This window comes from Somniosus microcephalus, unplaced genomic scaffold (assembly GCF_052327205.1).
Source record: "Somniosus microcephalus isolate GS21.2 unplaced genomic scaffold, FLI_Smic_1.0 unresolved_chr3, whole genome shotgun sequence".
Lineage (NCBI taxonomy): Eukaryota > Metazoa > Chordata > Chondrichthyes > Squaliformes > Somniosidae > Somniosus > Somniosus microcephalus.
The window spans coordinates 66,769,353-66,791,925 of NW_028225181.1; the positions used below are offsets into that span (position 1 = coordinate 66,769,353).

Genomic DNA, 22,573 nt, shown 5'->3' on the forward strand with positions numbered 1-22,573 from the left:
AGTGGAAGGTTAGCGGCGGCGGCAGCTGGTTGCGCCCCGCGGCACTGCACTGCCGGCAATGACGTCATCGCCGTGCACAGCACCCCGGCTGCAACCCCTGACCTATCGCCGGACGATATGTCCGACAGCGTCAGGGGTCGTTCCTGCAGCCACGGCGACACCACTTAAAGGGCAGGTGTCAGGCGGCAACTTTTTATTTTGGCCAACTGCGAGCACCTGCCCCCTTCCCCTTTCTTCTTCGGGGTGTCGGCCGTGATCGCTGTCGGGCGCTCCTCTTGATCCGCCACCCCGCTCCCCGGTGGTCCAGCAGGGCCCCGGTGTGCGCAGTGCTAGGCCCCTCCGCTTTAATCAGGGAGGGAGGTCTGCTATGACGCGGTACTATGTGCCGGCGAGCGTGGCGCTGATACACGAAGCACCGTGAAATTCACTGGTAGCGCCTCAAGAGGGAGGGGAGCACTTCCACTAGCACCCCGCCTCCTGCTTGGGGTGCTACCACTGAATTTAATGTGCAGGGGCACTAACTTTTTCAGGGGGCTAAAATTAGCCCCGGTGACGTTAGCGGCCCAAAGGGGGTGCCACCGAATTTCCCCTCGAGTCTAAATGGGCTGGAGGAGCAGAGGGATCCAGGGACACAGATACACAAATCACTAAAAGCAGCAACACAGGTTAATAAGGCCATTAAAAAAAAAAGCACTGGGGTACATTCCTAAAGGAGCCTTCTGTTCCGTGCCTAGGAGCTCTGAACCATGGCAAAGATTGGCTGGGACACGTTTCACACACGCCTCGAGATTAACCCACACGGCAACTTAGCTTTCAGTGGAGAGAGACAAGAAAGACCAAAGTGCTGTTTGCCCCTCTCAGTGTGGCCCTGAAGGACTGTGTCCAGACTGGAGTTCTGTTCCCGCCGTACGATCCTCCCCAAGATTGTCCTTTCTGAGCTCCAGCCAGGTGATGCTAAACACTCAGGTGGGAAAGACAAAGATCTACAATGTGTTTAAAACAAAGCTGGTTTATTTGACATCTATCCAGAATATTAAACTCCAGCCCAGTTCCTGGAGTTATTAACATCAGCAGAAACAATCCCCACCTGTCAGAATGAACATGGTTCAGTCCTGGATGTGACTAACAGCAGCAACAACAGAATCCAACCCCTGCAGTCACTTGTGAACTCGCTGGTGTGTCAGCAGGTTGGATGAGCGAGTGAATCCCTTCCCACACTCCGAGCAGGTGAACGGCCTCTCCCCAGTGTGAGCTCGCTGGTGTGTCATCAGGTGGGATGAATTAGTGAATCCCTTCCCACACTCCGAGCAGGTGAACGGCCTCTCCCCAGTGTGAGTGCGCTGGTGTATAGTGAGCTCAGATGATCGCCTGAACCCAGACCCGCAGCGAGAGCACCTGAACGGTCTCTCATCAGTGTGAACACGTTGATGGCGTATCACTTCCCTGGAACTTTTAAAGCACTTCACACAGTCTGGGCATTTGAAAGGTCTCTCATCAGTGTGAACTCGCTGGTGTGTCAGCAGGTGGGTTGAACTAGTGAATCCCTTCCCACACTCAGGGCAGGTGAACGGCCTCTCCCCAGTGTGAGTGCGCTGGTGTATAGTGAGCTCAGATGACTGCCTGAACCCAGTCCCGCAGTGAGAGCACCTGAACGGTCTCTCGTCAGTGTGAACACGTTGATGGCGTATCAGTTCCCAAGAAGTTTTAAAGCACTTCCCACAGTCCGAGCAGTTAAAAGTTCTCTCATCAGTTTGAACTCGCTGGTGTCTCAGCAGGTTGGATAACTGAGTGAATCCCTTCCCACACTCAGAGCAGGTGAACGGCCTCTCTCCAGTGTGAACACGCTGGTGTGTCAGCAGGTTGGATGAATTAGTGAATCCCTTCCCACACTCGGAGCAGGTGAATGGTCTCTCTCCAGTGTGAACATGCTGGTGTGTCAGCAGGTTGGATGAATTAGTGAATCCCTTCCCACACTCAGAGCAGGTGAACGCCCTCTGCCCAGTGTGAATGCGCTTGTGTCTCGATAGGCCAGAGGGATGCCTGAAGCCTCGGCCACACGCAGAACACGTGTACGGTTTCTCCCCGCTGTGAACGATGCTTTTTGCTTCCATGTTCAGAGGCCGGTGATATTCAGATCCGATGAGTCGAGTGACTGTCAGATCTTGAAGTGATGTTTGGTTTGAGCTTACCGTCTGTAAATCCTCACCTTCCAGTGCCCTGTAAAATTAATTTAAAACAGGGAGCGTGAGAGACAACCCACAAGAAAACAAAGGCAGGTTGTGAAATTGAGCTCAGTGAATCTGGTCATTTGTGGGACCGGCACTAGAAAAAAGTGACCATGAAAGCTGCCGGATTGTCATAAAAACCCAACTGGTTCACTAACGTCCTTCAGGGAAGGGAATCCGCCACCTGGTCTGGGCCTACACAAGACTCTGGCCTCTATGGGAGGGGAGAGAGAGAGGGAGGTGGGAGGGGGAGGGGGCGAAGGAAAGGAACTTTATACATCTGCAACTCGACCAGAACTTTGATAAAACCTCCAAAACCCGCAACCTCCACCACCTAGAAGGACAAGGGCAGCTGTTGTATGGGAGCACCATCACATCCAAGTTTCCCTCCAAGTCACACATCATCCTGACTCAGATATATTCATCGTTGCTGGGTCATAATCCTGGAACTCCTTACCGAACAACATTGTGGGAATACCTTCACCACACGGACTGCAGTAGTTCAAGAAGGCGACTCACCACCCCCTTCTCAACAGGAAACTGGGGATTGGCAATATTTGCTGCTCTTGCGAGCGACACCCACATCCCAAGAATGAATTAAAACAAATCTGTAGATGTAAACTGGATTAAAAGCCTGTACAGAAATACTTGTTCCTAAAACAATACTCTTTTACATTGCATTAGGAGAGCGAGGAGGGGCCATGAAATAACACTGGCGAGCAAAATAAAGGAAAATCCTAAGGTGTTTTATAAGTATATTAAGGGCAAGAGGATAACTAGGGAAAGAGTAGGGCCCATTAGGGACCAAAGTGGCAATCTGTGTGTGGAGCCAGAAGATGTAGGTGGGGTTTTAAATGAATTTTTTGCATCTGCGTTCACTATGGAGAAGGACGATGTAGACATAGAAATCGGGCAGGTGGACTGTGATATACTTGAACATATTAGCATCGAGAGGGAGGAGGTACTAACGGTTTTAGCAGGCTTAAAAGTGGATAAATCCCCAGGCCCGGACGAGATGTATCCCAGGCTGCTGTGTGAGGCAAAGGAGGAGATTGCAGGGGCTCTGACACAAATTTTCAGAACCTCTCTGGCCACAGGGGATGTGCCAGAGGACTGGAGAACAGCTAACGTAGTACCATTATTCAAGAAGGGTAGTAGGGATTGATGCACTATCAACAATACCAAAAGCTACGAGATGGACTTATATGAAGTAGGCTTTTATTGACTAAGAACTAGAGCACGCCTCTGCTAGTGAATCCATCCTAAGAGCTCCCGGGGGAAGGGTGGTGAGTCACCTTTATACCCGGGCTTAGGGGTGGAGCCAGGGGCTGAGACATGCCTGGACTTGTACAGGGTTAACAGTGGTTTACCACACAGGCATGTACAGGTTAACAGTGGTTTACCACAGGGATAAACCAGGGAATTACAGGCCAGTGAGCCCAACATCAGTGGTAGGGAAATTATTGGAAAAAATTCTGAGGGACAGAATTAGTCTCCACTTGGAGAGGCAAGGATTAATCAGGGATAGTCAGCATGGCTTTGTCAAGGGAAGATCATGTCTGACCAATTTGATTGAATTGAGGGGGTGACTAGGTGTGTGGATGAGGGTAGTGCAGTGGATGTGGCATACATGGATTTCAGTAAGGCTTTCGATAAAGTCCCGCATAGGAGACTGGCCAAGAAGGTAAGAGCCCATGGGATCCAGGGTGCCTTGGCACATTGGATCCAAAACTGGCTTAGTGGCAGAAGGTGATGGTCGAAGGTTGTTTTTGTGACTGGAAGCCTGTGTCCAGTGGGGTACCGCAGGGATCGGTACTGGGTCCCTTGCTGTTTGTGGTCTACATTAATGATTTGGATGTGAATGTAAAAGGTATGATCAGTAAGTTTGCAGAGGACATGAAAATTGGTGGGGTGGTAAATAGCGAGGAGGGTAGCTTCAGTCTGCAGGACGATATAGATGGGTTGGTCAGATGGGCAGAACAGTGGCAAATGGAAATTAACCCTGAAAAGTGTGAGGTGATGCATTTTGGAGGGGCTAAGGCAAGGGAATACACAATGAATGGTAGGACCCTAGGAAAGACAGAGGAACCTTGGTGTGCATGTACATAGATCCCTGAAGGCAGCAGAACAGGTGGATAAGGTGGTTAAAAAGGCATATGGGATACTTGCCTTCATTAGCCGAGGCATAGAATATAAGAGCAGGGAGGTTATGATGGAGCTGTACAAAACGCTGGTTAGGCCACAGCTGGAATACTGTGTACAGTTCTGGTCGCCACACTATCGGAAGGATGTGATTGCTTTGGAGAGGGTGCAGAGGAGATTCACCAGGATGTTACCTGGGCTGGAGCGCTTCAGCTATGAAGAAAGACTGGACAGGCTGGGGTTGTTTTCCTTGGAGCAGAGAAGGCTGAGGGGGGACCTGATTGAGGTGTACAAAATTATGAGGGGCATAGATAGGGTAGATAGAAAGGAACCTTTTCCCTCAGTAGAGGGGTCGATAACAAGGGGGCATAGAGTCAAGGTAAGGGGCAGGAGGTTTAGAGGGGATTTGAGGAAGAACTTTTTCACCCAGAGGGTGGTTGGAATCTGGAGCTCACTGCCTGAAAGGGTGGTAGAGGCAGGAACCCTCATAACATTCAAGAAGCATTTGGATAAGCACTTGAAATGCCATAGCATACAAGGCTACAGACCAAATGCTGGAAAATGGGATTAGATTAGACAGGGCTTGATGGCCGGCGTGGACACGATGGGCAGAAGGGCCTCTTTCTGTGCTGTATAACTCTATGACTCTATGTACAGACAGTGTCTGTTTAACAACCTAATCTCCCCTAGAATCCACCTCCCTTGACAGTCTCACATTGCAAATTGTTGGGTCCTCCTGGGCTCAGAAGTATTGGCGGTTAAACCCAGCAGCTTCTCCTCCATCTCCACTCCAGCTCAAACTAAAGCATAGAACCATACAAACATAGAAGATAGGAGCAGGAGTAGGCCATTCGGCCCCTCTAGCCTGCTCCGCCATTCAACGCAATCATGGCTGATCATCTAATTCAGTACCCTGTCCCTGCCTTCTCCCTATACCCCTTGATCCCTTTAGCCTTAAAAAATATATCCAACTCCTTCTTGAATATATTTAATGTATTGGCCTCTACTGCCTTCTGTGGTAGAGAATTCCACAGGTTCACCACTCTCTGGGTGAAAAAATTCCTCCTCATTTCTGTCCAAAATGGCTTACCCCGTATCCTTAGACTGTGACCCCTGGTTCTGGACTCCCCGACCATTGGGAACATCCTTCCTGCATCTAGTCTGTCCAGTCCTGTCAGAATTTTATAAGTTTCAATGAGATCCCCTCTCATTCTTCTAAACTCCAGTGAGTACAAGCCCAAGCGTCCCAATCTCTCCTCATACGTCATTCCTGCCATCCCAAGTATCAGCCTGGTGAATCTTCGTTGAACTCCTTCCACGGCAAGAACATCCTTCCTCAGATAAGGCGACCAAAACTGCACACAATACTCACGATGTGGTCTCACCAAGGCCCTGTACAACTGCAGCGAGACATCCTTGTTCCTGTACTCAAACCCTCTCGCTACGAAGGCCAACATACCATTTGTCTTCTTAACCGCCTGCTGCACCTGCATGCTTACCTTCAGCGACTGGTGCACAAGGACACCCAGGTCTCATTGCACTTCCCCTTCTCCCAATCTATTGCCATTCAGATAATAATCCACCTTCCTGTTTTTGCCACCAAAGTGGATAACCTCGCATTTATCCACATTATACTGCATCTGCCATGCTTCTGCCTAATCACCCAACCTGTCCAAATCATACTGGAGTTTTTCGGCATCCTCCTCACACACGCCCACCCTGCTTTGTGTCATCTGCAAACTTGGAGATGTTACATCTAGTTCCCTCGCCTAGATCATTTATATATATTGTGAATAGCTGGGGTCCTAGGACTGATCCCTGCGGTACCCCACTAGTCACTGCCTGCCACTCGGAAAAAAGAGCCATTTATTCCAACTCTTTTCCTGTCAGCCACCCAGTTCTCTATCCAAGTCAGTACCTTGCCCCCAATCCCATGTGCCTTAACTTTACACGCTAATCTCTTATACGGTACCTAATCGAAAGCCTTCTGAAAGTCCAAATACACCATATCCACTGGTTCTCCCTTATCTATTCTACCAGTTACATCCTCAAAGAATTCCAGTAGATTAGTCAAGCATGATTTACCTTTTGTAAATCCATGTTGACTTTGTCCGATCCTGTCACTGTTTTTCCAAGTGCTCTGCTATTACATCTTTTATAATGGACTCTAGCATTTTCCCCATTTTCTGTCGGCCACCTTTTTTGAATAGTGAGGTAATATTAGCTACCCTCCAACCCATGGGAACTGTTCCAGAGTCTATCGAATTTTGGAAGATGACCAGCAATGCATCTACTATTTCTAGGGCTACTTCCTTAAGTACCCTAGGATGTCGATTATCAGGCCCTGGGGATTTATCGGCCTTCAATCCCGTCAATTTCCCTAACACCATTTCCCTACAAATACTGATTTCTTTCAGTTCCTCCCTCTCATTAGACCCTATGTTCCCCGGCATCTCTGGGAGGTTATTTGTGTCCTCCTTTGTGAAGACAGAACCAAAGTATGTATTTAATTGGCCTGCCATTTCTTTGTTCCCCATTATAAATTCCCCTGATTTTGACTGCAAGGGACCTGTGCTTGACTTCATCAATCTTTTTCTCTTCACATATCTACAGTTAGTTTTTATGTTCCCTGAAAGCTTACTCTCATACTCTATTTTCCCCCTCTTAATTAATCCCTTTGTCCACCTTTGCTGAATCCTAAACTGCTCCCAATCCTCAGGTTTACTGCTTTTTCTGGCCAATTTATATGTCCTCTCCTTGGATCTTATGCTATCCCTAATTTCCCTTGTTAGCCACAGTTGAGTCACCTTTTTTGTTTTATTTTTAATGCCAAACAGGGATGAACAAATTCTGTAGTTCATCCATGCGATCTTTGAATGTTTGCAATTGCCTATCCACCATCAACCCTTTGAGTAACATTCCCCAATCAATCCTACCTAACTCGCGCCTCATACCATCGTAGTTTCCTTTATTTAAATTCAGGACCCTAGTCTCGGAGTCAACTACTTCACTCTCCATCTTAATGAAGAATTCTATCATGTTATGATCGCTCTGACCCAAGGGGCCTCGCACAAGATTGCTAATTAATCCTTTCTCATTACATAATACCCAGTCTAAAATGGCCTGATCTCTAGCTGGTTTCTCGACATATTGGTCCAGGAAACCATCCAGGAATTCCTCCTCCACAGTATATGGTTACTAATTTGGTTAGCCCAATCTATATGTAGATTAAAGTCACCCATGATAACTGCTGTGCCCTTATTGCACACGTCTCTAATTTCCCGTTTAATGCCATCCCCAACCTCCGCATTACTGTTTGGCGGTCTGTATAACACTCCCACTAACCCTGCTCAGGTTCCCAACCCCCTGCCATTTTAGTTTAAACCCTCCCCCAGAGCACTAGCAAACACTCCCCCTAGGACATCGGACCCGGTCCTGCCCAGGTGCAAACCGTCCGGTTTGTACTAGCCCCACCTCCCCCAGAACCGGCTCCAATGTCCCAGGAATTTGAATCCCTCCCCCTTGCACCATTCCTCTAGCCACATAGTCATCTGAAATATTCTTCTATTTCTACTCTGACTAGCACGTGGCACTGGTAGCAATCCTGAGATTACTACCTTGGAGGTCCTATTTTTAAATTTACCTCCTAACTCCCTATATTCATCTTTTAGGACCTATCCCGTTTTGTACCTATATCGTTGGTACCTATATGCACCACGACAACTAGCTGTTCACCCTCCCCTTCCAAAATGTTCTGCAGCCGCTCTGGAGACATCCTTCACCCTTGCACCAGGAGGCAACATACCATCCTGGAGTCACATTTGTGGCTGCAGAAACGCCTATCTGTTCCCCTTACAATAGAATCCCCTATTACTATAGCTCGCCCACTCTTTTTCCTCCCGTCCTGTGCAGCAGAACCACCCACGGTGCCAGGAATTTGGCTGCTGCTGCCTTCCCGATAAGCCATCCTCCCCAACAATATCCAAAGTGGCATATCTGTGAGAGGGGGATGGTCACAGGGGACCCCTGCACTACCTGCCTGCGCCTACTACTCTGCCTGGTGGCCACCCATTCTCTTCCTGCCTGTGCAGCCTTTACCTGCGGTGTGACCAACTCCCTAAACGTGCTATCCACGACGTCCTCAGCATTGCGAATGCTCCAGTATGTATCCACTCGCAGCTCCAGCGCCGCAATGCAGTCTGTCAGTAGCTGCAGCTGGATACACTTCCCGCACACCTGGTCGTCAGGGACACAGGAAGTGTCCCTGATTTCCCACATAGTGCAGGAAGAGCATACCACGGCACAGAGCTCTCCTGCCATGCCTTACTTTTAATTTAATTTGAATGAATTAAAGGGTGAGGCAGGTATGGGAGCCTCAGCCTTTGCAATTGTCCAACAGGTTTGAGGTTCTTGCGGCCTGTATGGATGAAAGCGGTGGCTGCAGGGTGGATGAGCAAACTGACCGTGGCACCGAGGTACAGGAAGCGATTCAAGCAGGGGGAGTTAATAGGAATATAGTGGTAATAAGGGATAGCATAGTCAGGGCGATAGATACAGTTCTCTGCAGCCAAGAGCGAGAGTCCAGATGGCTGTGTTGCCAGTGGTTCTGCTGAGAGACTGTGAGCAGCTAGGGGCTAAATTAAAAAGCAGAACCTCAAGGGTAATAATGTCTGCATTATTACCTGAGCCACGAGCAAATTGGCATAGGGTAAATCAAATTAGAGAGATGAATGCGTGGCTCAAAGACTGGTGTGGGAGAAATGGGTTTCGATTCCTGGGGCACTGGCACCACACTGGGGAAAGTGGGATCTGTATCGTTGGGACGGTCTTCACCCGAACCGTGCTGGGACCAGTGTTCTGGCGAGTCATATAACTAGGGCAGTAGAGAGGGTTTTAAACTAAATAGTGGGGGCAAGGGATCAAATTTGGGAAGATGTGGTAAATCAAAGAGTAGAGACAAGGCAATAGAGAAAGGTATTAATATGGGAAATGATAAACAGACCGTGACAGGAAGGGATAGAGAGGACAAATCTAAGAGTAAATCAACAGTTAAGGCTAGAGGTTACAAAAATAAAAGGACAAAACTAAAGGCTCTGCATCTGAATGCACGTAGCATTCAAAACAAAACAGAGGAACTGATGGCGCAAATAGGAATAAATAAGTATGATCTGATAGCCATTACAAAAACATGGCTGCAGGATGACATAGATTGGGACCTGAATATTGAAGAGTACGTGACATTTAGGAAGGACAGAAAGCTAGGAAAAGGTGGAGGGATGGCTCTGTTAATTAATGATGGTATTAGCACAATAGAGAGGGATGACCTAAGTTCAGGAAACCGGGATGTGGAAGCGGTTTGGGTAGAGATGAGAAATGATAAAGGCAAGAAGTCACTTGTGGGAGTGGTGTACAGGCCCCCTAACAGTAACCACACGGTAGGATGGAGTATGAGGGAAGAAATAATGGGAGCTTGTCTGAAAGGTACGGCAATAATCATGGGGAATTTAATCTACATAGAGACCGGAAAAATCAGATGGGCAAAGGTAGCCTAAATGAGGAGTTCATAGAATGTTTTCAGGATAGTTTCTTACAACAGCACATTCTGGAGCCAACCAGAGAGCAGGCTATACTAGACCTGGTATTGTGCAATGAGATAGGATTAATTAAAGACCTCATGGTGAAGGAGCCCCTAGGTAGCAGCGATCATAATATGATTGAATTTTACCTTCAGTTTGAGGGAGAGAAGAGTGGGTCCAAGACTAGTATTTTAAAATTAAATAAGGGCAATTACGAGGGCATGAAAGCAGAGCTAGTTAAAGTGAACTGGCAAATTAGGTTAAGGAATAGGTCAATAGAGATGCAGTGGCAGACATTTAAGGGGATATTTCAGAATACACAGAATATATACATTCCAACGAGAAAGAAAAATTCCAAGGGGAGGACCCACCATCCATGGTTAACTAAACAAATTAACGATAGTATCCAACTTAAAGAAAAAGCATATAATTGCGCAAAGATGGCTGGCAAGTCAGAAGATAGGACAGAATATAAAAAACAGCAAAGAGTGACTAAAAGATTAATAATAAGAAAAATTAGAGTACGAGAGAAAGCTAGCTAGAAATATAAAAACAGATAGTAAGTTTCTATAGATATTTAATAAAGAAAAGATTTAACAAAGTGAGTGTTGGTTCGATAAAAAGTCAGGGAATTAATAATGGAAAATAAGGAGATGGCAGTTGAATTGTACAGGTATTTTGTATCGGTCTTCACCATAGAGGATACAAGTAACATCCCAGAAATAGCTGTAAATCAGGAAATGGAAGGGAGGGAGGAACCAGTGTGTATCTGAGTCAATGGGACTCTCTCTGACCTTTCTCCCCCAGTCGATCTCTGGAAGCTCTTTGAATCGGAAGAGTTCTCTCCGGTTGGTTCTCTCACAATCCTGTGTTGGTTCACCTGCTGTCGTTCCTCAGTCTACAATCCCTGTTTACTCTCAGCTGTGGACCTTTCTCAATCACTCAGTCTTTCACTGGGAGATCTAATTATGGCAGGACTGAAAATAACATGAATAGTTTGAAGTAATGTAATGTAGACTTTCTTCAGCTTAATAAAAATAAGTTTGCGTCCGAGTGCTTTTGTCTGATGTTGTCCCTTTTCTCAGATCCACGCCATGCCTGCCTGGGCTTCCAGCAAATCACCAAAGTTCTGGATAGAAATGTACAATTTCCCTGTGCTTTAGGCAAACCGAAGCTGGGGCCATCTTTCCCAGGTAACATAGTCTGATCTCACTGGACCCATGCTCCCCGGGATACACACTGTCTGATCTCACTGGGCCCATCCTCCCCGGGTTACACACTGTCTGATCTCACTGGGCCCATCCTCCCCGGGTTACAGACTGTCTGATCACACTGGGCCCATCCTCCCCGGGTTACACAATCATAGAAATTTACTGCACAGAAGGCCGCCATTCGGCCCATCTTGTCTGAGCCGGCTGACAAAGATCTATCCACTCTAATCCCACTTTCCAGCACTTGGTCCGTAGCCTGGTAGCTTACGGCACTTCAACTGCATATCCAAGCAGTTTTTAAACGTGATGAGGTTCTCTGCCTCCACCACCCTTTCAGGCAGTGAGTTCCAGACCTCCACCACCCTCTGGGTGTAAAAAACTCACCTCAAAACCCCTCTAATCCTTTGACGATCTGCTTTAAATCTATGCCCCCCTGATTATTGACCCTTCTGCTAAGGGAAATAGGTCTTTCCTATCCACTGTATCTTGGCCCCTAATAATTGGATACACCGCAATCGAGTCTCCTTGGCCTTCTCTGTTCCAAAGAAAACAACCCCAGCCTATCCAATCTTTCCACATAGCAAAAATTCCCTAGCCCAGGCAAAATCCCCGTAAGTCTCCTCTGCACCCTCTGTAATGCAATCACAGCCTTCCTGTAATGTGTTGACCAGAACTGCACGCAGTATTCTAGCTGCGGCCTAGCTATACAGTTCACGCATTACCTCCCAGCTCTTATATTCTATGCCTCAGCTAGTAAAGACCTTTCTCCCCTGTCCATCCACTAGAGGGTGCAGAGCAGATGTAATTTTTTTCACCCAGAGGGTGGTGGGGGTCTGGAACTCACTGTCTGAAAGGACGGTAGAGGCAGAGACCCTCAGCACATTTAAAAAGTACTTGGGTGTACACTTGAAGAGCCGTAACCTGCAGGGCTGTGGAGCAAGAGTCTGCGGGATGTGTTCATGGAATCCATTCGGGACAGTTTCCTGGAACAAAATGTCATGGAACCAACAATGTTAGAACTTGTATTGTGTAATAAGACAGGGTTAATTAGCAATCTCATAGTAAAGGATCCTCTGGGGCAGAGTGATCATAATATGTTAGAACTTCACATTAATTTTGAAGATGACTTGCCTAAGTCCGAAACTAGTGTCTTAAACTTAAATAAAGCCAATTACATTAGGTATGAGGGGAGAGTTGACGGAGGTAGATTGGAAAAATAGATTAAAAGGTATGGTGCTAGATAAGCAGTGGCTAGCATTTAAAGAAATATTTCATAATTCTCAACTAAAATACATTCCATTGAGAAACAAACTCCACAGGAAGTGATCCAACCATGGCTAACTAAAGAAGGTAAGGATAGCATTAGATTGACAGAAGCTTATAATGTTGCAAAGAATAATAGTAAGCCTGAGGATTGAGAGTTTCAGAAACCAGCAAAGATTGACCAAAAATTGCTAAAAGGGAAAAAATGCAATGACAGAAAATGAGCAAGAAATCTAAAAGCAGATTGTAAGATTTTCTACAAGTATGTAGGAAGGAAGAGAGTAGCAAAAGTAAACATTGGTCCCTTAGAGGCTGAGACAGGAGAAATTATTATGGGGAATAAGGAAATGGCAGAAACGTTAAACAAATATTTTTATCTGTTCACAGTAGAAGACACAAAAAGCATACCAAAAATGGTGGGGAACCAAGGGTCTAATGAGGGTGAAGAACTGAACGTAATTCATAAACAGGAAACTTTGTGCTTTCCGGAGGTGAGCTACCCGGAGAGGGAAATCATGTTTGACAACTTTTAGTTTTTTGATGATGTTACTAACAGGGTGGCTAACGTGGAATCACCACCACTACTACTACTACTACTACTTCCCAAAGATTGCCTAAGAGAAGCCGGCGCTGCTGTAAATGTCGGAGATTCTCTGATCCACACTCACCGCACCATCCGCCGCTCCTCAGTCCCGCCGCCATTTTATCTCCTTCCTCAAACCGGAGCCTCATCCGGGGACTGCGAGCAGCACCGAGCATGCGCACTGCGGCCACACAGTCCGCGCTTAAAGTCCCTCACTGAGTCCGTCTCTTCTATTGGCTGCGACTCGTAGATTGACAGCCGCGCTCACCAATCGCAGCCCGCAACGCCTCGGGGCCCCGCCCACTGTTAAAAGGCCGCCGCCTCCTCCGCGCGCGGGTGACGTCATAGCCCCGCCCACCGGCGAGCCCCTTGTTGCCCAAGGTGCCGGCCGACTGCTGTCCCTTCTCCCCGGGTGGGCGGCTGTCCTTCCCCCGGGGGGGGGGTGGGGGGGGTGGGGGCGGACTCCTCTCTAACTCTGTTCTCCAACTGCTCCTCCCCGCTCCGGCTTTTATAGCAGCCGCAGGCCCCGCCCAGCCCAGACCAACCGTGCCTTCTGATTGGCTGAAACCCGGCAAATCTCTGCCTCTGATTGGCGCGTTTTTCAATCCGCTCCAACCTCGGACACCAACGAAGAAGGCGACTTATCGAATAAGAGCTCGCCTGTGAATCAGACTCGTTATTGTTAAAGTGATGGCCCTCTGTGGGACTGAATATTAATCAGTTATTAAAATCATTGCATCTGTGGGATTGAATAATAATCGTTAAAATTATGGTATCTAGGACTGAATAATAATTAAAACTATGGCATTTGTGAGACTAAATAATAATCATTACTGCTAAAGATTGTCATTTGTGGGACTGAATAATCATTTTAATTAAAATTATAGCGTCTGTGGGACTGAATAATCATTAAAATGGCATCTGTGAGACTGAATAATTCATTATTAAATTGTGAATTATGGCAAATTGATCCTTTAAAATTACTGGTTCCTGAATTGACAGATTTAAGTTCATTTTAGCTTTTCAGCGACCCGCTTGTAAATGAGATGCCGGTGTCGGGTCGGGGTGGACCTGCTTCAGCACCTTGTAGATGTAGATGCTGTAACTCTGCTTCCTGGTCTTCCTGCGCTTCTTCTCGCCTTTGGCCCGCTTCTTGGTGGCCGCTTTCTTCGGCTCCTTTTTCGGGGCGATGCCCCTGGACGCCGCTTCAGGCCTGGTAAATGGACGTGAGGGTTTGTGATGGAGAAAATTTCCCGGATGCGCTATTTAATAGCTAGCCGTATGCAAATGAGGAATCAGAAAGTGAAGGATTCCTATTGGTGAACCAGCGCATAAGTATCTATTGTGAGTTAGGAACAAGGGCTGCCAACTGGCCAATCAGAAACGCTCATGGTGTTGCAGCTGGTTTCAGGCACGTGGGGGAGAGTCTCCACATGGCTGCGGCTTGAAAAATATATTACAATAGGAAAATACTGCGGAATCTGAAATAACAACAGAAAATACTGGAAATACTTGATGAAGGGTCCCAGACCTGAAATGTTTCTCTCTCCACGGATCCTGCCTGGCCAGCTGAGTATTTCCAGCATTTTCTGTTGAAAAATGTATTTTTGGTACCATAAGTTGCCCTGTTAAATTGCAGACTGCTTGCCCGACATTGATCCTGCTGAATGTTGGGAAGACCGGTCCCCGCCACTAACTGCGTCCCCACGTCACCGACTCCCTCCCTCTCCCTAGGCAGCTGGCTGAGCCAGACTGTTCGCAACCGTGGTGTCATATTTGGACCCCCACCCCCCTCAGATGAGCTTCCGACCACATATTCACGCCAGCACTAAGACCGCCTATTTCCGCCGCCAGTACATCACCCAACCCCGCCTCTGCCTCAGCTCATCTGCTGCTGAAACCCTCATCCATGCCTTTGTTACCTCTAGACTTGACTATTCCAACGCACTCCTGGCCAGCCTCCCACATTCCACCCTACGTAAACTTGAGGTCATCCAAAACTCTGCTGCCCGTGTCCGCACGTGCACCAAGTCCCGTTCAAACATTACCCCTTGTGCTCGCTGACCTGCAGAGGCTCCCGGTTAAGCAACGCCTCGGTTTAAAAAATCTCATCCTTGTTTTCAAATTCCTCCATGGACTCGCACCCCCCCCCTCCTCCCCCACACACACACAAAGCTAGGTGGGCGTGTGTGCTGTGAGGAGGATGCCGAGAAACTCCAGGATGATTTGGACAGGTTGGGCGATTGGGCAGATGCATGGCAGATACAGTATAATGTGGATAAATGCGAGGTTATCCACTTTGGTGGCAAAAACAGGAAGGCAGATTATTATCTGAATGGCAATAGATTGGGAAAAGGGGAAGTGCAACGAGACCTGGGTGTTCTTGTGCACCAGTCGTTGAAGGTAAGCATGCAGGTGCAGCAGACGGTTAAGAAAGCAAATGGTATGTTGGCCTTCATAGCGAGAGGATTCGAGTACAGGAGCAATGATGTCGTGCTGCAGTTGCACAGGGCCTTGGTGAAACCACACTTTGAGTATTGTGTGCAGTTTTGTTCGCCTTATCTGAGGAAGGATGTTCTTGCCATGGAGGGAGTGCAGCGAAGATTCACCAGACTGATACCTGGGACGGCAGGAATGACGTATGAAGAGAGATTGGGTCGATCAGGCTCATATTCACTAGAGTTTAGAAGAATGAGAGGGGATCTCATTGAAACTTATAAAATTCTAACAGGACTAGAAAGACTAGATGCAGGAAGGATGTTCCCGATGGTCGGGGGAGTCCAGGACCAGGGGTCACAGTCTAAAGATAAGGGGTAAGCCATTTAGGACTGAGATGAGGAGGAATTTCTTCACCCAGAGAGTGGTGAACCTATGGAATTCTCTACCACAGAAGACAGTTGAGACCAATTCATTAAATATATTCAAGAAGGAGTTGGATATATTTCTTAAGGCTAAAGGGATCAAGGGATATGGGGAGAAAGCAGGGACCGGGTACTGAATTTGGATGATCAGCCATGATCGCATTGAATGGCAGAGCAGGCTCGAGGGGCGAATGGCCTACTCCTGCTCCTATCTTCTATTTTTCTATGTTTCCAGATTCGTCGTGGTTTGCTGTGCACTTCACAACACGGCACAGCATCGTGGCTTGCAGATGCCTAAGGAACAAGTGGCTCATCACATAGCCTCCTCAGATGAGGAGGAGGTGCAGAGTGACAACGACCAGCTTGCAGAGGCGCATCAACCAGCGGCAGCAGCATGCGAGCACATTGCTGGCCGGGATGCAAGGCACGCACTCATCTTGGCCAGATTTGCTTAACCTAGCCAATCAAGCACTTTTGCCTCGCAGCTTCTTACCAGAGCATCGACAATGGCCAAGAACCTGCAGTTCCTACCACTCTGACCACCATACTGACAAATGCAAGTCATCCTAAGCCCTCAATGTGGAAGTCCCATTAGCGATATTACACACGCCACAACTGCAACAGTTGACATCAGAAATTTTAATGACAATAACCAACTGATGGCTTTTTAACATTAAACATAACGGCCCAGAAATTCGGGTCGGGGGCTTCCCGCGGGTGCATGCCCCCGACCTACACTTACCTAGCGCGCCGGCAGTTGAGCTCTGGGCCTACGTGGATTTCCTCTCCGAATCCTGGCCCAGAGGCCGGCGCGCTGTGCTTGCGTGTTCCAGGGGTGTAGTTAGTGCGATGCGTCCCCTGGGATCACGTGAGCCATGGGCAGCCAATCGGAGGAGGGAGAAGCCCATTCATAAGATTGACAGAAAGACCTGTCAAAACGCATGAATGCTGAGGGCCCAAAACAGTACTTAACCTTCAAATAAATTAAATCACACTTTTTAAATAAACTACAAATTACATTAAATAACTATTTTAAACAATAATTTAAATTTTTGAAAATAATAATTTTATAAAAAAACATGGCTAAAAATAAACTTACCTTTCTTTAAAGTATTTAAAAATAATAAACCTGTGGAAAAAATATTTTAATTTTAATTAATTGACCACTTACCTTGTAAAAAGCAGGCTTTACACCTGCTTTTTAAATGTGTAAATCCTACAGGCTTACCCTCAAGTGAAAACCTGTAAAAAAAAACTAAGTTCAAAGCGCACGCGCAGCCTCCCCTGCGCGCGCGTTCCGCCTCTGAACCCCTTTGTTCAGAGGATCGGAAGTGCCGGTTTCCCGCGCATGCAAGAAACTGGTACTTCCATCGGGTCCACATGTGAGTACCCCGTGCGTACTCACGCGCTGGGACCCGAATTTCTGGGCCAATATTTCACCCAAGTGACTACCCTTGTGACTACTTGTGCATTATCTTCCTTTTACGCGTGCTCCTACATGGTGCTTCCCCTGTGGCTTCAGCGGATGTGGAGGCCCCTTGCTCACTTTTTTGCTGCTCCTGTCTCGACACCTTTGACGGGTGTCCTCTGGGATTGCGAACATGTGAGGGCTCGGCAACAGTCTGCTGCTCCTGCGACTGTGCAGGGGTTGAGGCGCCGATTTCAGTTGGGTGGGGACTCTGGTGTGGCTCTGACCGAGGTCTCTGCAGTGGCATGGTCGTGTGAGCGCTTGGAGTGGAGCCCCCACATCCTTGTTGTATGCCACCAACATCCCTCTAATGTGTCAGCCCCACTTCAGAGCTAGCAAGTAGCTTGACAGCACCTTAGAGCTGACCATTGCTCCTCAAGAGATATCAGTCTATTCTGAACAAATACCATGTTTTCCATACCCTGGCGACTAAGCTCCTCCATGGACGTAGCCATTCTCTCCTCTACCATTGCCATCCTCTCCTCTACCGTAGCCAGCCTTACCATGGAGGTAGCCATCCTTTCCGCGGAGGTTGCCATCCTTTCTGTGGTGATGCATTCATGCGCCAACAGCTCCACAAAGGCTCTGCTCATGTTAGCGAAGGACTCCTCCATTCACTCCACACTCGCAGTGACCCTGGAGACAAAACCTGCCAGGGACTCCTGCACCTGTTCCTGGAGTTCCAGCACCACTCTTCTTCTGGATGGACCCGGAGGCAGAGGGTCGACATGCTGCTGAGCCGAGCTGGCAGAGTCCTGCGCCCTCCGACTAGGAATCTCCACAGCTGTCCCTGTCTCCACCATCTGCTGATGCTCACTTGTGCGCTGTGATACGCCAGGTGACAACACTGCACTATCTCACGAAGGTACCACCAAAGTGTGAGTGTCTGCGCTGGTGCTGGGTGTGCTGAATTCTGCTGACGCTGCACCCTCAGAGGTTGCAGCTTCCTCTGAGGAGTTTGGAGGCTCAGGCTGTTCCTCCTGGATAGTGGGGATGGGGGCTTTCGATGGTCCTGTGGGGAAAGAGTCAGAGATGTGAGGCCAAGGTTACATACACATTGAATCTTGCAGATGATCAAAAGTCAATCTGTTAGAGCATCAGAATCATTATCAGTGACTCATGCAATGTCAATGAGAAAGATGATAAACTATTCTGTCACCAGCTTGCTCTGATGCACCCGTCTGTCCGTCCCCCACTTGCGCATCCTCCTCCACTCCCACGATCTCCAGGGCCGGCTCCTCCGAGGGGGTGAGCTGGGCTACTGAGGGTGGCCTTCCTCCCGTCCTCACTCTTTCCCTCTTATTGTGAGCACTCTTTTCCTGCAATGAGGGAGACAAGTGGAGTTTGAGTGAGAATGAAGGAGTGAGTGTAGAGAATCCATATCATTGGTGGTTAGAAGGAGACAAAGATGGAGTGAGATGGCAAGACCAAGGGCCCTCCCTGTGTGTTGTAAGTTGTTTTCATACCATCACAGCGATAGGGAGTGTGAGGGCTGCATAGTCGAATAGTTAGGTGAATGTGACCATAGAGAGAGAGGGAATGGGCAAGGGTTCATGGATGTCAGTGTCAAGTGGGATGTGGAGGAAGAGGTTGCTAAAGCTGAATGCTGGTGAGGAGAGGCAATGGGGATCAGATTGAGGGTGATGGCAAAGGCATACTCACTTTTCCAGTGCGCAGAAGCTCATGAAACCTCTTCCTGCACTGAAGCCAGGTTCTGCGGATGAGGGACAACGAGTTGACCTCCTGGGCCACCTGGATCCGCACAGCCTTCGTCTGCTGGGGAGGCTTCTTCCTCCCTGAAGAAGGGAAGAGCACCTCCTTACTAGCTCTTGCTCCCTCCACCAAAGCTTGCAGGGCGACGTCATCAAATCTGGGAGCAGACTTAGGTCTCCCGCTGCTCATTCTGCCTCCAGGTCCCTCTCACTACAAAGGCCAAAAGGTTGGCAGTCTGCAGAAGAAGCAAGGCTTCTTGCAGACCTTAAATGCAACAGCAATGATGATGCCATCGGAGGCGAGTTTCAGACTGAAAAATCTAATTGGGCCATGGGTTCCCACACGCTGGAACTCAATTGCCCAATTATGTGAAAATCGCATCAATCTCCCACATCGATTTGGAATCGGGTGGATAACACGAAAAGTGGATGACACGACCCCAGCCCGCCCCAAAGACAAAATCCAGCCTTTGGACTCTAGGGGAATCAAGGGATATGGGGATTGGGTGGGAAAGTGGAGTTGAGGTCGATGATCAGTCAAGATCTTATTGAATGGTGGAGCAGGCTCGAGGGGCTGTGTGACCCACTCCTGCTCCTAATTCTTATGTTCTTATGTAAAACTTTAAAAGGAGTAGAGGAGCAGAGTGATTCAGGAGTTCAGGTACAGAAATCTTTAACAGTGAGCGGACAAGTTGATGAAGCTGTTTTAAAAATTGTATAGTGGGCTTTAATAAATAGGGGTGTAGAGTACAAAAGGGCAGAGCTCATGTAAACCTGTACAAAATCATTGGTGAGGCTGCAGTTAGAATATTGTGTCAGGTTCTGGGGCATCTTACTCAAAGAAGGATGTCAAGGCCATGGAGAGGGTGCAGAGAGATTCACTGAGAAGATACCAGGGAAGAGAGCCTTTAGTTATCAGGAGAGATTAGAGAAACTGGGTTCTTTTCATTAGAACAAAGAAGGGTGAGAAGAGATCTGAGGAAGGTGTTTAAAATCTGATCAGGAAGATCAGGAAAAAGTATTTCACTGGTCGGTGAGTCAGTAACTAGAGGGACTTAATTTCAGATCATCACCGGAAGAATGAAGGGGGTTTGGAGGATTTGTTTCAGCAGAGGATTCGGACGCAGAAGGCCCAGGGTGGAAGACCCAGAGGAGAGAGTCCTAGGCGGGAGGCCCAGCACGGAGGACCCCAGGCGGGGGGCCCAGGGTGGAAGACCCAGAGGAGAGTGTCCTAGGCGGGAGGCCCAGCATGGAGGACCCCAGGCGGGAGGCCCAGCATGGAGGACCCTAGGTGGGAGGCCCAGCACGGAGGACCCTAGGCGGGGGGCCCAGGGCGGAGGACACAGAGGAGAGTGTCCTAGGCGGGAGGCCCAGCACGGAGGACCCCAGGCGGGGGGCCCAGGGTGGAAGACCCAGAGGAGAGTGTCCCAGGCGGGAGGCCCAGCATGGAGGACCCCAGGCGGGGGGCCCAGGGCGGAGGACCCAGAGGAGAGTGTCCCAGGCGGGAGGCCCAGCACGGAGGACACCAGGCGGGGGCCCAGGGCAGAGGACCCAGAGGAGAGTGTCCCAGGTGGGAGGCCCAGCACGGAGGACACCAGGCGGGGGCCCAGGGCGGAGGACCCAGAGGAGAGTGTCCTAGGCGGGAGGCCCAGCACGGAGGACACCAGTTGGGGGGCCCAGCACGGAGGCCCAGGGTGGAAGGCCCAGAGGAGAGTGTCCTATGTGGGGGGCCCAGCACGGAGGACCCCAGGTGGGGGGCCCAGAACGGAGGTCCAGGGTGGAAGGCCCAGAGGAGAGTGTCCTAGGCGGGAGGCCCAGCACGGAGGACACCAGGCAGGAGGCCCAGCACGGAGGACCCCAGGCGGGGGGCCCAGCACGGAGGACCCCAGGCGGGGGGCCCAGCACAGAGGACCCCAGGCGGGGGGCCCAGCACAGAGGACCCCAGGCGGTGGACCCAGCACGGAGGACCCCAGGCGGGGGGCCCAGCACGGAGGACCCCAGGCGGGGGGCCCAGCATGGAGGACCCCAGGCGGGGGGCCCAGCACGGAGGACCCCAGGCGGGGGGCCAAGCACGGAGGACCCCAGGCGGGGGGCCCAGCACGGAGGACCCCAGGCGGGGGGCCCAGCACGGAGGACCCCAGGCGGGTGGCCCAGCACGGAGGACCCCAGGCGGGGGGCCCAGGGTGGAGAACCCAGAGGAAAGTGTCCTAGGTGGGAGGCTCAGCACGGAGGACCCCAGGTGGGAGGCCCAGCACGGAGGACCCCAGGCGGGGGGCCCAGCACGGAGGACCCCAGTCAGGAGGCCCAGCATGGAGGACCCCAGGCGGGGGGCCCAGGGCGGAGCGGCTGGTCGACAGAAGCGGAGTCGGGAGATGCTGTGGGTGAGCATGCTGCACAGTTTCTAAAGTTGAAGAACGGTCTCCGGCCCGAATGAGTTCCAGCGGCCCCGCCTGTGCTCTGTTTGGTGGCAGCTGTGAGGCTTTTTCTCGGTAACGGGTGCCGGTTTGTGTCACCATTTTGGTGGAGGAAAGACAGACTGTGTCCATCTGTAGTATGGAGCTTGAGCGGCCATAAGATGGGAAAAGAGAACGGAATAAAAGTGAAAAAGGAAAATAAAAGGAAGATAAAAGGCAAAACAAAGTAATATCGGCAAGGAATAATGAATGTCTTGATGGCTGGGTCCTGTGAGTGATAACAGCAAGAAGAAGGAAATTTGAGTAGTCGTTTTCCTCTTTTACGTATTTGAGAAAGTGGTCGGCTTCTTTTCTGTGGAAAAGTTGAAGACTGTGGACAAGGATCATGACATTATATGGTTAGATAACATCAAGTGAAAACGAAGAGTTATTAGAGTGCCAATAGGACTGGCGTAGAACTGGTATTTACTTGTTTTGTTGAAGAAGTTTTGGGTTCTGGTTAAAAGTAGTTTACTTGAAGTTTTAATTGATTTCTGATATGGTTATGGGACTTTGTATATTGTGGTGTTATTTAGTGTTAAAGCCTTCCTTAATCGAACGAACGAAGGCTCAAGTGAACGCATGCATGCGGACACAAATAATACGCACGCATACACAATGGAACTTACATTCGACCGAATGAAGGGCCCTCACTCCCCAGGATGAAAGTGGGCATCCTATTGGGTGAGCGTGAGGCCTGCCTGGCCGGATGAACGAATGCACGGATGCGCACAGGTAGACAAATGACACGCATGCAGACCTGCACAATGGAATTTACGCTTGAGCGAACGAACGAACAGAGGAATGAATGACTGAATGATTGAGCGATGCCAGTAGGACTTTCTTTTCTTGGTTTATTAAATAGTGGCAGTTTGTACTGTAAACATTATTGATTTACCTGTAAAAATTTATTATTGTATTTATATTGTTGACCATAAAGCTGTTTTTTGAGGCTTTATCCTTTTTATTGTGGTCAATGAATGTAACGGATTTACTATGTAATTGATGAGTTATATAAGTACTGTTGTACTTGAATGTAAAAAAAAGGACAACAGGTAATACCAAGCAAAAACAAAGAG

At 49.0% G+C, this 22,573-nt stretch overlaps 1 protein-coding gene across 1 annotated transcript in view; it reads right to left on the reverse strand.

The window, feature by feature from the left end:
• Positions 1–993: 993 nt before the first annotated feature.
• The window catches only part of LOC147091821 (uncharacterized), a 171,515-nt gene continuing 149,935 nt past the window's right edge, over positions 994–22,573 (reverse strand). The window contains 4 exon segments of the mRNA XM_085976626.1: positions 994–2,217; positions 12,826–12,986; positions 14,072–14,213; positions 14,474–14,481. Coding sequence (XP_085832752.1) covers positions 1,107–2,217; positions 12,826–12,986; positions 14,072–14,213; positions 14,474–14,481 — 1,422 coding nt within the window. The 3' untranslated portion in view covers positions 994–1,106.